The 17989-nt window shown below is 35.9% G+C and overlaps 1 protein-coding gene across 2 annotated transcripts; it reads right to left on the reverse strand.

Annotated features, from left to right (window-relative positions):
* Positions 1-840: 840 nt before the first annotated feature.
* LOC149420426 (uncharacterized) lies at positions 841-16938 on the reverse strand. Of its 2 annotated transcripts, XM_089636701.1 has the most exons (3): positions 15639-16938; positions 3558-3677; positions 841-1296 (listed from the first exon to the last, which is right to left on the reverse strand). In XM_089636701.1, the coding sequence occupies exons 1-3, from the start codon at positions 16936-16938 to the stop codon at positions 1178-1180; spliced, it is 1539 nt and encodes a 512-aa protein (XP_089492827.1). In that variant the 3' UTR covers positions 841-1177. The 2 variants fall into 2 exon arrangements, with proteins under 2 accessions (XP_089492827.1, XP_089492828.1); XM_089636702.1 differs by lacking the exon at positions 3558-3677.
* Positions 16939-17989: the final 1051 nt, after the last annotated feature.

The following is a 17989-nucleotide window of genomic DNA, read 5'->3' on the forward strand; positions in this document are numbered from 1 at the left end:
AAACGTGTGTTGAATTATCATTTTGAAGAGTTATCCGGTCACCAGAAACTACACCATTCCTTACAATTGATCAAAACGATAACAACGCTAGGGAATAAACTAATACGTATCGACTAGTCATTTTTATTATCTAATCAATACCTACATAATCAATTTTCTGAGAATATTTTAATTTTCTAATTAATGAAATTTTGGAACTATGTATGTAATTATGTCTGATAATTTTTCTTTGATAGTAAACTATAACTAGATAGAGAGCAAAATTTTTCCTATTTTACAAAAGAATCTGTTGTCAGCAAGCAAATAATTTCTAAATGGCCAAATTCTTTATTTAACGTAGAAAAGTAAATTCATAATGTGGTCATATAAAATATGTACAAAGTTATCACTAATTGAATTATAGCTAACGTAAAATAATTTATCTTATGAAAAATGAGATGATTTAAATATTTACAAGAGAGTGGTTCCTATGTAGATTTAGATAGTTATACGAGGCAATAAAATGGATGCTGCATCAATTAAGATATCTTCTTAAATGGGAGAAGCATAGTATCCGCTATGATGATAATTTTTTTATGTTTCTTGTAATTTTTAATCATATCGTTAGTGAGAAGGCAGAAGGGAATAAACCGCGTCTACAAAAGTTTTGTTTCTACTGTCACTGTCAGTCATAAATCATGGTCTTTTGAAAGCAATTCATGTATCTGGTTAAGCAGTTTAGCTTTACTGTAAAACTCCTGTTAGCTGTGATTTTTTAATGATGCTTTTGCACTTGACAGTGAATTTGAAACATTTACAGTCATCTTTTATCATATGTAACAGATAGGCTTATTTCCTTCCGATATGATATGGTGTATTTTGTCACAAAGCATGTAACAATTAAGAAAGTCATTTGAAAAAGTGAGGCTTATTCCGTTCTGCTTTGCCTTTCAATATTACATTGAAAATGATTCTTTTCTAGATATGTGTGTATTTTCAACGAAAGTTCTACTCAATTTTTCTTTGAAATTATTTGATTTCGAAGCATATCTCTATCAAACGATAACTACATATTGAACAATAATTTTTTAAATGTAAGTGTTTCATATGGATAATAATGCGAATTAATTACTTATTGCACATTTAAAAGTATAAAGTCTTCATTCTTAATTTCTTTATGTTATTGCTTATTGAATAATCAGTACATCATCCCGGGATGGACTCCCTCGTTACGCTGGAAGTAGACGTTGGGATTACTGCTGAACGTAGGCTCCAGTGTCGTGTACATGTTGGCCTCATCCGATCTCATCAGCAGTCCTGGAATCATAATACATTATATTAATTTCATTTTCAACAAAGGATTAACTTTCACCATGGATAACTGAAACAAGAGAGATATGCTACGATCTATTATTAGGATGAAACTGCGTACACAATGCATGGCGCCGATATCGTTCACCCATACCAATGCCTTTGTATCTACTTACACACCAAATGCATAACTTTCATTGGCTCCGCCGCTTTGATAGTTCTTTTTTGGGTCGTACCTCGGCGACAGTCAGAACGCTTCCATTCAAAAATCTCATTTGTTTCAACTATCTATGGGTTTAGTGTTTTCACACTGTCTTTATCAGACCTTGCCAAAGATTTCCAAATTGATAGACTTGCCCTAACGTGAAATCAGGGTATCATTTCGACGAGCTGGAGGAAAACCACTTGACCAGATTTTTGATACCGGGAGGGTTCGAGAATGCTTTGAATAAACTACAACACGAGTCTGACTGCCGAAGAGCGCACATTGAAATAACCAAATCCTGCACAGAAAAGTAAAGTTTGCTAATGTAGGGCAACAGTTTGCAAAGCAGTCCATCGTGGGACTTTTCTGCGCAGGATCTGAATGCTTGTTTTTAACCAAACCACCTTCAAATCGCTTTGCATAGCGACTCAAAAAATGAGTGAGGAGGATAAATTATAACATATTTGTAAAAGTGTTAGACCAAATACTGTAACAAAATATTAAATTTTGGAAACAAGTCCAAACTTTTGTTTAACAGATTTGGGATTTGTTGTTTCTACGCAGCCAGCAATTTGTGCGGCATTGTAAAAAGGACTAGTAATTCATAAGCAGATTTTATTTTCGCGGACTAAATAGTGATATTACAATTAGATTTGCCTGTTTACTGTCAGATTAATTTATTGACAAATTACAGAAAGGGAGACGGTCGTGACCCCTCCCTGATCCGCTCGCTTGGTTTGTTCCTATTTTCCTGACGATTGTCTTATCAATTTGAACATCTACGAACCTTGCTCATTTTTCAGAACAATTTACATTGATATTGGAAAGAAATTGTAGAAAGATAATAGATTCTTGATTAAGAATAAAAACATATTAAAATAGTTCCAAAGAAATGTAGAACAAATCAATAATGACTATTCATTCAGTGAATCGATTGCAAATATATTGCACCAGCTATGAATTCGTTTTGAAAGCAGAACGAATTCAGTACTTATTAGTAACATTGATTTTTGATGGATAAGGTGGATTTTGACACCATCCGATTCAAATTAAGTTTAATTAAAAGTTGCTATATAAAAAAAGGTGCGTGTAATGTGATTTCACTGTAGCATTTATAGGTTGTGATATAAACATAAACAAGTGGTTCTTATAAGATATGCATGACCGGAATACCCGAGCGACATTACATGTGATAAAATAAATTATTGTGATGAAAATATAATTAGAATGAATATTTTTACAAACATAATATCGCTGGAATATGCCTTGTCGACTGGTTGGAAGGTTGGAAAGGAGGAAAGGATTACAACTTATACATTGTGCTTTGACAGTAACTTCAAAGGTCTTTTTATCTGAATACTTACATAGGTTTTGGATTTTTATGACATAAGTACATGATTTTATATTTTACATTTGCAAAATGATTTTATGTTAGTTTTTCCTTCTTCGTGTTTTAGACGGATTTTCTACAAGCGACACAGCAAGGCTATCGAAAACATTAGCTAAGAATGAGAAAGAAGTGCAACAATTCAACCAACAACTAACATGTCATTACGCTAATAATCAAACAGCCGGTAAAGTTGTTGACTTTGTGGGTTATCTAAAGAAAGTCTAAAAGAATATAATGGAACAATAATAAGAAGCAAATCACAACCAGCGTCCAATGCAAACATATATTATGTATTAAGCTATTGTTACTGTTACAGGGAAACTGAAGTTTTAATTATTATTGCAAATTAATTATCATAGTGTTAATTTAAAATTACTGATTTGAAATAATATGTTCTCTACAGTGAACTATCAAACCATTGCTTTCAAGAATCTAATAATCTTCATGGAGAAAAGACTGTTGCGGTATTAGGCAATAGCTTTTTCCTCCTTATGGAGCCAACAGTCAACGTTTCGGACATGTAGAGATGACCTGGCCTGATGATGGACACTGTGGGGCACAGCAATGTTGACTCAATGAGGAGACTGAACACACAATGGTTTTTGAAGGCCACGGTAGTGAATGGACATGAGTGTTAGGAAAGGGTTGTGTTGTGATGTGGGGTGACCTTACCTGGGGTGAGCCGCGGTGGTGGTGGATAGTAGAAGTGACAAGGGGGTGCGTAAGGGTGCATGGAGGCGAGGGGAGGGCCCGGGTAGCAGTACAGCCGCGCCAGGGCCATGGGGTACCCATCTGTGAATCATCCCTCGCTCATATTACACACTTGTAGTAAGTGTTTCCACATTTGTAGGTATTCCAGAGATATTACGCTTGTAAAAGTATTATGCACGTAGTTGCCATGCATTTTGAAACTATCACCCGTAGAATTTTATGATTCATGGACAATTTCACTTAGAAACTTACTGTCGTTGTTTTTTCGCCGATTTTACTTGTGTGTTCGACAGAAGTGACAACTTTCTTTGGTGTGATAATGTGCTAGAAGAAAACAAGGATTTGTGGAGAATTCTACAGGTGATAGTAAATACGTAATATTATATGCAGTGGTGTGTAGTGCTTGCAAGACCAAACCAGGAGTACACATTTTTTACAATAAGTATATCAATAATATTTGTCAATATTTTTTGGGTGCACGTTACATGCAATAAAATAAGCTCCAGTGAAAAATATTATGACTTTTTTCAAATACATTAATTTAAAATAACAAGGTCGATTCTGAATATATTATGTATATAAGTTTTATTCTATCAAACCTGTGAAAAATCATGGGTTATTAAATCAAAAATACTAATTTCGGTTGTCGGTAAGTGAAATATAAGTTATTCTTGACAATTTTTTCAAGTTCAATGAACTCAAATTTGCCTTAAATTTAATTATATTTTTAAAAATTGGAGCTAATTGTCCAGGCAAGTGGTAAAGTAGTACCTATAATCAGAAAATTAGTTTATTTTTATGAATTAATAATTCGATATTAGAAATATGTATTTCTTTTGTTTAATTTTTTTAGTAACGGTGTTCATTCGGAATATTTCTACAAAAAAATATAATTATGTTATAAAGAATAGGATCCTGGGGCAAATATTGAATAAATACTTTCAGCTTCACAAATACTTTAATTATAATATCCCGTGATTTTTCATGATTCCGCGCTGGTAAAAATAAATTTACCTAAAAACAAATAAATTTAAAAAAAATAATTGCTACGAAAGCAACTAAGCTGACCTTTACACCACCAACCATTGTAAGAACAGCGACATAAATTCAATATACATATGCACTAAAAATATTAAGAATGATGTATTTTTTAAATTTTACAATGCAATGTATATCACGACCGAAATTGTACTGTTTTCACGAATTGATAATATAATGGTTTTTCGTACAATAAAAAACACGATTTAAAAAAACGCATGCATATCAAAAGGCCCCTAACGTCATTCGGCCCTGATCTTGTCGCCATTGTGGTGCTTTGCGGAGAGAATAACAACTATTGTGACGTCATCTGCTTTAAAATCGCTTTCAGCTCTTTACACTTCAAATTGGGCCCGTTTTCACCGGCAAAAAAATTATTCTAGTATGAATACGCGCTTCAACTAAATTACTGATATAAAAACTATGAACATTGAAGAAAAAAATACTGGAGTTCCTAATTAGTAAAAATATATATATATATATTGTTGGTTGGTTTTCGGGATTTCTTTTTCTCACGGTTATTTTATTATTATGTTTTGTTATTTTTACCCGAGGGCCATATCGCCAATGATAGTCACAAAGATTATTACTGGTTAGCAGTAAAAAAACTAGTATAATTTATAATAATGTAAAAATCTTTTGAATCATTACAGAGTTCACTAGTGTTAGTGTTAATAATTCACTGTTTTCTAATTTCTGTTACGTGTTCGTAGAACCTACTCGCAAGAATATAACGAAAGCATTTTTTTATGTACAACAGAAGCATTATTTTTTATTATCTACATCTATATCACAGCTCACAGCACGGTGCTTCTCGATGTCGGCAGCTTTTTATCGCCTTTCCATTTTACCTACATGAGATATTTTAACGATAGTTATAGTGTAAAAACCAGGTAGAAACTGAAGAATCTCCAGAGAAATGCACAGCTAAAAGTGTTGGATGGACTTAAATAAAATTTAAGGCGAAGCTTAATGCCAAATCACTATTTTAATTAATCTTTATAACGAATTGGTGTACATTATGAATACCAAAAAATATGCTTTAGATAAATTGAAGGTTTTCCTATCGTTTCGCTTGAGATGTAAACTACAAAAAAAAATTTTTTTCAATAGAAATGTATGAATGTTTCTAGATTCCAAGCGATTTTAATGCCTGTTACCTACAATATGAGGTATATCAAGAATATTCACATTTTTGGCTTGTAGCTTCCTCATAAGGGGCCGTTCAAGTATTACGTAAGCAGATTTATTACAATTATTTACCCCCTCCTCCCCCTTGTCACCAAAAGTAAGCAAAGCTCTTACCCCCCCCTCCCATGCTTACGTAAAAATTGGTAGCTATATGCATTTTTCTGTTTTTTAAGCGAGTACCTAAACGTATTAATTATTTGTGGGAATCCCCGAATATGTATTCGGTTTTCAAACATAGACAATGTGTGGGTTGCCAATGTGTAAAAAAAATAACTATTGCTGAGCAGTGCTGACGTAATCACTATCTCGACCCCCCCACCCCCCATGTCATCAAAAATAAGCAAAGCAAAGACCCCCCTGCCCCCCTATAGTGCTTACATAATACTTGAACGGCCCCTAAGTAACATGGCGGCAGTTTATTTTGGCGGTGAATAAAATGAACACAGTTTTGAAGAAAATATAAACTTTACAAATTAAAATAATCTAGGAAAAAAATCATCAATCGTCATAATCCGGAATTAAAAGTTTGTTTCGCATTTTTTTCACGCTGCATACGAAAAGAGAAGCCGCCCATAAAATTAGGTAGGTGCTGTAGATAGGTACCAGTGGCGTACGATCCATAAAGGTTGAAAAGTTGTGCCTACCTTAAAAAAATGGATCGGCATTTTACGAATGTGATCTTCTATTAAAATATATAAATAAAAATGTAAATGTTCGTTTGTTCTAAATCTTAAATCTCCTAAAGTTCTTCACCGGTTACTTTGAATTTTTGACAAAACGTTGCATTCGAATGCGCGTATGTTTTTATCAGAGATGTGCAAAATGGGTCCCCAAAACCATTTGAAATGCAAAATGGAAATGGGTCAAAACTTTTCCATTTGAAAATGCAAAATGTAAAATGGTTTTTAGAAAAGCATTTCAAATGCAAAATGCAAAATACCTATTTTCAAAATGCATTGAAAATGCAAAATGGTTTCTCAGGTCAAACAATTAAAATAATTATATAATTTTTAAACAATTTTGTCATTTAATAATGGACATCAATGTAAAACAAACATATTACATGATGGTAAATCCAAAAACACCACGACTACAGATTATGAAACCACAAAAAATTTGCGCGGGAATGTTGCCAACGTAAAAACATGGAAACTGCTATCTAACATTTAATATTACAGCGTCATGGCCCATGTTCAGTATTTGAATCAGTATTTTTTGTAATGGTATCACTCAATTACCAGGGCTCCTACCAGGGAGCAACTTGACAAATGTAAATTATCTCTCATATCGAGGTTGAGGACCGACTGATATTTGGGGCTTATGAAAAAAAGATGAGTGGAGATAGTAGGAAGAATGTTGCAAAAAAGCATTTAAAATGGAAAATGCATTGAGAAAAGCATTTAAAATGCAAAATGGTTTTTAGAAAAGCATTTTTTTATTATTTTTTTTATTTATTTAGTACAGATACAATGACACATGTAGATAAAAAATACTTTGACTGCCCAACTAGGAGGAATTCCCGTTTTAGGACAGTCAACGCATAATGGAAAATACCCATTTTGCATTTTGCATTTCCATTTGAAATGGATTTATTTGAAATAAAGCACATCTCTGGTTTTTATACGGCTTATAATGTCACCTGCGACCTGGTAATGCTTTTTTGAAAAACAGCGCCATCTGTTAAACGTAAATGCAAAACGCGCTTTTGTTTCTATTTCTGCACAGACAGTCTGAGCCACAGCAATGCATGGTGGGGTACAGCTAGTAGATTAAATAATTTGATAGACGTAAGTTTAAAAAAAATAAAGGTGAATTGGATTAGAACATACATTGGTAAGTAACTTTGCTCTTATTATTCAACTTGGAAAAATAATAAAAACAGTTGTTTTCAATTCCACCAAAATATTTAAATGTTATACAATTATTACTACCTAAAACTACTGTCGCCCACCCTTTGCAGATGCAATGCACGCCACTGTCACTACTATAGTACCACCTACTTATAGTAAACTAAGTACGCGTTATTGCTGTGTATTATATTCATTTCATTTTATATCTCAATAATCGGCCACATTTAAAACATAGCTAATAGATGTCTTTACTTGACCGAAGCTACTAGCGAAACAGTTCTTTTCTTTACGTTCGAAAGCTTGGCTTTGAATCAGGGTTGTCATATTTCATATTTCTTTGAATCTAGTTTTAGTTAGTTAGCAGTGAGGTAACATTTCAGCCATAAAATATATATTTTTAGAAAAATGAAAATGGTCAGTGTTCTGATCGGATTTACCCCGTTAACACAGGGCGATTTTAGTTGATCAAGTCGGAGTTGAATGACACTTGAAAGCTAATCGATAAGCGTGAACAGCCTTTCAACAGAGTTGATCAAGTTTTTAGTTGAAAGTTGAAAGCCCGTCTACTTTTGTTGTTCAAATATGAGTCACCGTTCGATTTTCCCGCTGAATCGAAACGTGTGAACATATGTTTCAAGTCGCATGCAATTTTTAGTTCCCTGCGGTCGAAAGTAGACGTTAGACGTCCCTGCTGAGTGATTTATTTATGCGTACCTAGTACCTACCATCATGGCATCTACTTTAATGAAAAAATGTAGTAAGTGGTCGGATGATATGCTGTTTAGATTTATGGGTCTATGAACGAAATGTTCTAGATTATTTTTTATGATCTGTTTGATATTCAATAAAAACTAGTCTATACTATTTCAGTCACGGTGAAACTATAACAGCGTAGCTTTTAGTCCTAGATTAATAAAATAAAGTTTATGGGATGAAATCGTTTTGCACAAACAAAACCTAATTTATTATATTCATCATGTCACCTTGACTGAAATGGTATCAACTTTGTAAATACGCCGTCAGGGCAGTAATTTTCTATGTACTTATATAAAGAAAAGTTTCTATGGCGGGCGGGCAGTGTGGGATTTGAAGTTTATTCAAATCTACAGTTTTATTCCGAGATTGATGAAATTTTGCATAACTGACCTTGATCACAAAAGCAAGGTCACTACTTACATGATATTTACAGAAAGCACCCTCATACCCTTTTCCCACCCCTTAAAGCAACATTTTGACATTCAAAATAAAATAAACATTCTCCGTAAAGCCCGGGCAACGTCGGGGATTTCAGCTAGTTAAATTTAACAAAAGGACCGGTTGACAAAAATAATAATTGTGATTCATGAAACTTTTTAAAGGAAACTTGAAAAGGGAATAAAAACATACAGCCGAAATGCACCTACTTTATCGTATCAATTTCTATGTAGGTAAGTATCTACAAATAAGAAGACACATATTTTACTGTTTTTTCCGGATAAAAATAGAAAAACAATAATAATCTCTTATTAGAATCCGAGTGTAAAAAAAGAGTAATTGTGTAATAAAATAAAACTTCCAAGTTGCACTTTGATATCTAAATTAAAAGGCAGTACAACGTGGCAGCCCTGTCAGCGACATGTATGATTGTATGATAACGCGTGCGTGAAGACCAATGACTCTGGTTGTGTACCGTTCATACTGTCTTTACTTTAGTAACATTTTTCTCCATACAATCTCATTCACTGTTCATCTGGCTTAACTTCTTCTTTTACAACTTATTTTACGACAATTTCTTCGATCGATATCAGTTTTTATGTTAATATTCGGGTTTCGGCGTCCGTTATAATGTTATTGACTTTCGTCTTGCGTCGACTTTCCGGACCAATATTTAACAAGTTTTGTTATTTTAAGTTGTGAATGAGGCTTTACTGTTTACTACTGTTAAGTTTTCTGTTATTTTGGAAGTAAAAGCGTGCAAGGTGCGCATCGAGCATGACTGATTAATAAAATGATTGGAAGTCTAGGCCTCTACTATTATAAGCAAGTAGGTACCTACCGAACTTAATAGCCCGATTTCCATCGTTCATTTAAAAAGATCGCAATTTATATGCAGTCAACATTAATATTATGGAACAATATTGTAATGACTGCGGTAAATCGTAAATCAATGCATACCTAATTTGTGAAATGAAATCATTTAGCATTTTGCTGGAAACACTTCTTCCCCATTAAAGTTATCAAATCTAATGAATATTTGGGTAAAGTTTCCTTGCTTCGTTACTGCTAAATATGGTCAAATTATTGAAATAACACTTCGTTTCTACTTAATTAGTACAAGAAACAATTATTTACGTCAGGGAGATGGGAAAAACGTGCACAAAATAAGTTATTAGTTATTAGAATCTTGGTTTTGGTTGTAATGATTTGAGCGTATTTAGATTGCAACGGAACCTTTCGGCGAGCATCACTTAATTTTCATATTTCAATCCAATATGGCGGCAAAAGATATTTTGACAGAAGAAATTTTGAACTTTGATTGGAAAAAAATGAACTTTAATGCATCTTTTACCATCTCCCCCGACGTAAATAGTTGTTTCTTGTAGTAATTAAGTTGAAACAAAGTATTATTTAAATAATTTGTGCGTATTAAAAAGTAAACTGGTGAAGAAACTTTACCAAGATTTGAGGTTTTGTAAGTCACGGATTCTAAGAAGATATGTACCAACTACACATGGTGGGTACACAGATACGAGGATCTAAATCTAAGATTTATGTTAACATCTCTTTAAAAATAGGTCATTTTATAAGATGGAACAAATAGACAACAAACATTGACAATGCATACACGGTTGGACATATTTTCATAACCTCACATTTAGAGAAACTGTGCTTCGGAGTAACACAGAGGCTGTGACCGACAGGTGACAAGATGACACTCCGAGACACGAAAGGCTGGGACCTGGGACGCTTTCATCTCAACTCTCAAGCACATGACAGTTACAAGCATCTGGAATACCTGATAATCTCGTGCACGTTTAGGTAAATCATCTCGTCTCATGTTCGAGACAGATAGATACACGGAATACGCATCTCGACCATCCACAACACGTCGTTTTGTATGAAATAAGAACATGTCTAAGAACTAACTGATGCCCGAAAAGAAAAATATGTCTCTACAAAAAGTGATTGATTGATTGCTTAACTAAATGACACGGTCTACATAATTTGTGTTCAGGGGACTCGGTTGAAATTTTAGGTCGATTATTATCTAGATCTAGGTACAGTTCGTTCGTTTGGATGCTCGGAGGAAAAATATATTGGATGCTTACCAAGTTATAATAAAAATTTGTTACCGTAAAATGGGGTGACTGATCAATTTTCTACTTTGAAACAAATAAAACCATGTGTGGGAAAATTTTATGTCATATTCATTGCACATGTTTAAAGTATGGAAATATATGTTTAAACAATTGAACGTGTTATTTTTAATGATATACTAATGTTTAAAAGACAAGGTTTTTAATTTCATATATAGTACAAATGATAAAATTTTATTTTTAAGCAACAATTATTAGAGTGAATCACCTATACATATTTAAAAATCTTCCGCCAAACTATTACAATCGTTGAAGAATTTATAAAAAATATACTTAACATTTTTCTCTGTCCAAAAATAACAACAACAAAAAAAAGTTTCATAATTCAATCATTAATATGTTTGAATATAACTATTAGAAACCATAGAATAAATAATAACACTGGAAGTTCCCTCTATACAAATTTGAGTGGAAACAAATGTTCTAGCTAGCCCAATTGCCCATGGCGCTCAGTCTCACTTACACTCACCTGACATCGAAAATCTCCGTCCCATTTGAATTTCGTAAACACAGTTTTGTATTGTAAATTTAAGTCCCGATTAAGCAAATATTTAAATCACACACGCCCACAAGGTTAGTCTTTATTATCAGTTAGAAACCAACCAATTTGACTCTCATTTTCAAAGCGTTATTGTATCGAAGTTGCCCGAAAAACATCATTAAAATGTGTAATTTAGTTAGTGGTAGTGAAAAGTAGCAAATATCCCCGATGATCAAAGTCACCCCTCGATTCAATTGTCGCCCCATATTACGGTACTTCTTAACATTATTACATCAACTGAGAAACCAATTATCAAATTTCGTAATCTCTTCAAAAATGGACTTCACCCAAACAGTAATTTAAGTACTTTTTAAAAATTGAACTATGCACTTCAACGCAATATTTTATAAAAAAAATGTATTTCAGAGTGCAACGCTCCGAGTGGAATTTGTCGAATGAGTCATAATGCATTTCCTTTTACTTTATCAAACAATATACATAACTACAATATTATTATAAGCAAGTAGCAAGCGGTGAACTTTCATGCATGTTCCTTTGTACAAATATAGTTAGGTAGGTACTTGTTAATATCTTTTGTGCTAAAGAGAAATTCAAAATAACGTATTGAAAATAAGAGTTTGATTGTTCACTACTTCAGTTTATAAGATGAAAGCGATTGGCTATTGATTCGTAGAACGTGTTACCGGCGAATCTCTTTTAGAAGATAAATATATATCCACCTACCTACATGTGCTCCTGTTAACGAACCGCGCGTAGGTATATTTAGAAAGTGTTGTTAATTAATGTTGATTGTGTTTTATTATAGATCCTTTCTTTTAAATATTATAACTGGCCAAATACGTTCTGCAAACATTAAGCAATATTTTTTATACAAAACAAAGAGATAGGTAGGTATTACCCATATAACTACAAGTGATACTTTGGTATTTAAATATAAGTAGATTTTATAAGCTTTTAGGGGTATCTAGCTCGGTCGGATGATGTAAGTAACTTGTCATCGTTCGGGAGCATGACTGCAGATCGCCAACGAACAAAAAAAGTTTCACAACGACTAAGTGTTTTTAATCTATTCTAGATCTGCAGTCGTGCTCGGGAACGATGAGAAGTTATCGACATAAATCTTTTATTAATCGACTTTGCTAGATACCCACAATATTTCAAAAAAAATTTCCAGACCTGAAACTTAACAATTAAAACATTAATATTTAGAATAAATGCCATTTCTAAAAAAATGAAATATCAACATGCTTAAAGTTTCTAATAAGAGTGTGTTAATCTGAAGTGACCTGACAGGTGAGTATGTTAACTGTATCTGTAAATAATAAAATTAGACCGAGACAAATAATTCATTATTAATTGTACAGGGCTTTGAGGCAATTTTTCACAAAAACTGCGCTATACAAATTATCCAATTATAAAAGGTTAACTATAAATTACAATGATGGTTATATCAAAAATGTTGTTTTAATTTTTTTACATAAAAATACCTTGCAATAAATTATTCATTTGAGCACGTTTCCAGTAATTGCTAATAATTTTCAAATACTACCATTTATATTGCGCAAAATAATTTCGCGACAATTGTCGTTTATTCAATTATAATTATTGGCTTTTCTTCACCATAGCAGGTACCTAACTAAATAATTATTATTATGGAATCCTCTTTTTTTACGTATTCTAAATTGTTTTTATCTTTTATGGGCCTTTTAATATCAAAATACATAGTAATAAATTATTACTCTGTCAACGGCTTTAATTTTATCGATTATTAGTAAAAATGCGTAGCTTTGTGTTGCCATTGCCAAAAAACCCATTTAATATTGTTTTTTTTAATATACCCGTCTATACACTGGTAACTGGTATCACTGAATCAGTGAATTTGCAATTCCTAAACACAGCTTACCGATATGCGATAATATTCCGGTTTTGCTTCACTTTCCATTCTGAAAATTATCTAGATCTTTACCGAAAGCTTAAATTAATGCACACGGTCTATTTAATATCCATGAAAATCTATAATGAAAGCCATTTATTATGCGATTGATTTCATTTGCAATCAGTTTGGCAGATAATAAATAGAAAATTGTCCATAAGCGATTGACCAAAATAGGGAATCAAAGAAGCCGCCGCACTTCAGGTAAAATAGTCACTTTATTTACTGGAATTGTGTTTGTCAATAAGGTAAAATAATAGTAAATTTAAATTATGGCTATCCGTAAATAACGAGCGCATAATGCGTAACATTGCAAACGGAGATTAGAGAGGTGCACCGTATGCAGCCAAGGGAATCATTAAGATAACCACTAGATAAAAACAATTGTCATTACACATAAATGTAGCCATGGAATGTTTTTATCTGAATGTGGGGAATAAGCGGCTCTCTTGTTTATAGGTTGCCAGTCCTGATTGAAATATTTAAAGCCCGCTCGGGTTGGCAGAACTGCGAACTGCTTGCCGATTTTTCAAAGAGCTCTGAAGTAAATTATGGCTTTTGTGCGGAATGTTTTTAAATCGAGATCTCAGCTGTAAGCATGGCAAACAGTCGTAAACGTCGGAAAATGAGAACATTTAAATCACAAAAAACTGCGCATTAAAGGACAGACTTCTCTCACGTTTCAGATATAACTACTTTTTAAATGTTAACGGCTTCTGAGCAGCCAGAAGGATTTGAAAAGTTGCATATCACTAGGTTTTTCACTGATAAGTGCTTACAGTGCGCATACAGGCAAACAGTGTCATCTTCCGATATCGTTATAATCATTTTGTTCTTACATTGTACATAGACTATTATTACACTGTACTATTCTCTGTAATTTAGTATGTGAATGGCACAAACATGTTGTGCCGTATATGTGAAAATAAATAAATAAATAGAGTATTTGTTTAGTCATTGTGTTCTGCAATCATATTTTGTTGTTATATTTACCTTTATATTTTAATGTTTTTACATACATCATACTTATTATATGTACGAGTTTGTTAATGTAGGTACTGCAGGTAATGTAATATTTATCATAAAAGAACAAATAAATAATAATTGTCTAACTTCGAACCGTACATAAGGTACATACGTACATTTGGGCAGGTGGGAAATAACATCAACATAAATATTTATCATAAATTTTTTAGAGTATTTTTTTATGAAACCGCACAACATTCCCAACTGCTCCCAACCGCCTGAAGCTAGTGAGACTATGGCATCCCCAATAATTAGGGTATATTTTAAGGTTGAGTGTAGTGGAAGCCATTTCAAGCAACATTTTAATTCTGAATGGTAGTCAGATGCGATCACCAGGGCGATACTGAGAGTATCTTCCACTTTGAGACGTGCAGGACGTGAAGCCTTCGTGTATGATGGGGAAGTCGAAATATTTTAAAGTAATAGGTTAAAATACGGCATAAAGGCTATGGAAATCCAAAAAAAAATTTATGAGTTTTCTTAGAAATGATTCTTGGTTTTTGTAGAATCGTTGTAACAATCAATTATTCCATATTTTTAGAATAATCGTTATTTTAGAAGATGCATGATATTTGTTTATTCAAATTAATATAAAGTGTATAATTTACACTAGAATTTCTTACGAATCCAATAATAATAGTAATTTACGATGGAACTCAGTAGCTTTCACACGATAATATTAATTTCGTTTTCTACCACACAAGAAAGGATTTACAACCTTTTTCAGGACATAAATCATTTCGACCGTTGCGCTATAAAAAAAGTTATAATTATAGGTATTGTGTACTTGTAAATTTAAACAAAAACTAATGGTTTCATGGTAACGTTGACTTTTAATCCGATATCTATTGTTTGTACACAGCACATATTAAGGTTATTTAGATTCTGGTTGGGATTTTCACTTATTTTTCCAACAGCAAAGCACTGAAATTCAGAAATTCACGGTACTTGTAACTGTTGCTTCATATTCGCGCCTGGCGGGTTTTTAGTAACGGTACAGGCGTAATTCAAATTATTTGGGTAACGTTTTCAGAGGTTTAAAACGAGTTAACTCTAGTTATAAATTGAGTTAACAAAAGACTCATGCTAGCATTTGTTAATAATTTGAAGAAGTGTATGAGGGTAAAATATAATATTTGGACTCACCGGCAGGGGGTGGTGGAGCAGGCTGCTTGCGGGCGGCCGTGGGGAGCTGCGAGGTGGTGTTTACGGGGGCAGCGCCCACCACCCCGTACTTGACGGGCTTGAAGTGGAAGAAGGAGGGCGAGTAGCCTGAGCCCGCCCTGCTCAGCGAGCTCAACCGCTCCTCTCTTTCACCAGTGCCCTCGCCGCCCTTGCCCAGCGCCGCCAGCTGCCGGCCCTTGGGGGCGAACATCACCAGGAACACCAGCGCGGCTGTGAGCGCCATGCCCCCGCCCAGCCAGCCGTCCCGGTGGCGGGGCGCGGCCAGCAGCGCTCCGCCCGCCCAGCCCGCCGCTAGCAGGGCGGCCCCTCCCGCCGCCCAGGCGATGTAACCCGCCTCGCGGTGGTTGTCCCGGATCCCGCGGCTCTTCACCGCCAGCACCCCCACGAAGGAGGCCAGGAAGGCAACGTACACGAAGGAGAGTAGCAGGTCCCCAAACGGAGCGCGGCACAGGATAGGGGGCACCAGAGATACTCGTGGAGGAGTCCCGCCCAACCACTGGGCGCCTATCGCCACCTGGATCATCACGGCGAAGAAAAGAAGTAAGGCCTGGTAGGGGGCGGGCAGGTACACGCCGCCGTTGAGGCTGATGAGGAACACGCACTTGACGAGGAGCGCGGAGAACACAAGAGCCAGGGAGACCCCGGCTCCGAAACGGACGGCTGCGCAGGTGAGGGCGGAAGGCGAGGCCGCGAGAAGGGCCCCCTGGGCTGCACAGGAGAATAGTCCCAGCAGCAGCATCTGGCCCAGGAAGAGGTGCCGCCTGCTAGGGGCGGCTCGCCATACCTTGCACAAAACAAACACCTCGAAGGCTGCCATGAGAAGCATGATGCAGGAGGATAGCCCCAGCAGGGGTAGGGCCCAGGCCTCCCTGCGCAACCCCCCAGGGGGAGGCGGGGGGGCCGTGGCGTTAACCACGGTGGCCACCTTCTCCTCTTCCTCTGGGATAGCAGTGGAGGGGGGCCTGGGAGGAGCGATCGGTGGAGGAGGTTTCTCCGGCACCACGAAGAACTCGGTGCTCATCTCGAGTCTGTGGGCCTCCGTGAGGCCGGCATGTCTCTCAGCGGGCGCGGGGGGCACCAGCTCGTAGACATCGGCGTCTCTGGGCGCGATCGGTGGAAGCTCGGTAGTCGAGGGGGGCGTCGCGCGGGGGGGCAGGCGGGGCCCGAGACGGTCCCCGAAGCGCGCGCGCGCCCCCCGGCTCAGTGAGAGTAGCGCCAGCAGCACTAGCAGCGCACCCGGCCGCACGCTCCGCCGGCCCATGCTGCACTGACACGGTCCCCTCTCTCTGTCCTCTGTCCCAGTCCTCTGTCCCTCGCTTCCCTCTCCCCACCCTCCCACCTCAGTCAGCAGCAGCCTGCAACAGAGAAACGGCGGATGAGTGTCGCGCTAGAGTGCTAGAGGACGCAAGAGGACGGAGCCGAATTACCTCAAAACTCTCTCTACCTCTAGAGGGGACCAGATCTTGACACTTGAACTATCTGTTTCCTTGTTAACTTATTCATATTCCTAGTTATGGATGTTCAACCCAGCGAGTCTTAAAGTCGTCACGCACACTTACCTTACTATTATTATAGGTTAATACTGTACAGTTCGAAATAAAGTGATGGCTTATGTGCTTATCTGACTTCGAAACAATATGAAAACCATTTAAAAAAATTCTTAGTAATGAAAAGAATCACAAATCAAATGTTCAAATAATTCAACCAAAATATGCAAGAAGAAATGGGTAAATTTTTATTGTAGATAAAGGCGATCCATAAAGGATATTATCGTGTCTGGATAGAGTATGTAAATGTGAGCAAACGTTTAATATTGATACATTATTCATAGATCAGTCATTATGATACTTTTTAATTTTATTCTCCGCGGCACCCAGTGGGCTAACTGGATCTCTCATGGGAACACTACATTATTATGCAGAAAATGATAATTTTGTGTTATTATTCTTGAATATTTTTCGTTCGTGCGTAAAAATACAAATAAAACAAGATGTGAAAGATAAAGTCAGGGAGACGTAAATTAATCGACGAAAGTACTTGCTATGAAATTATAATTGACGGACCATTTATTATTTGTAATTCTCTCGTAATTAATACAAATAGGTTTCGCTAGTTTAGCCTTGATGTATTCTCAGACAATAATGTTTATGTACCTACTACATTCGGGAGGTTGATTCAAATACGATTTCCAAAGAAGCACAAAAAGTGATTATCTACCGCGCTTGAGTCTTAACTTCACGTAGCCAGTGTGATGGAGGTAAGGGAAGGAGACGAGGAAGAAGAAGGTTGGAATGTACCTGACTATTTAGATC

The sequence above is a fragment of the Hesperophylax consimilis genome, chromosome 10 (assembly GCF_061612785.1).
Source record: "Hesperophylax consimilis isolate HC1 chromosome 10, BYU_Hcon_1.0, whole genome shotgun sequence".
Lineage (NCBI taxonomy): Eukaryota > Metazoa > Arthropoda > Insecta > Trichoptera > Limnephilidae > Hesperophylax > Hesperophylax consimilis.

Excerpts from the sequence above, each read along its gene's own strand:
- LOC149420426 (XM_089636701.1), bottom strand. The coding sequence starts at position 16,938 with ATGGGCCGGCGGAGCGTGCGGCCGGGTGCGCTGCTAGTGCTGCTGGCG. Across the intron at positions 3,678-15,638 it reads TGCTCCACCACCCCCTGCCG|ATGGGTACCCCATGGCCCTG; the intron begins GTGAGTCCAAAT and ends GATGATTCACAG. Across the intron at positions 1,297-3,557 it reads ACCACCGCGGCTCACCCCAG|GACTGCTGATGAGATCGGAT; the intron begins GTAAGGTCACCC and ends TTATGATTCCAG.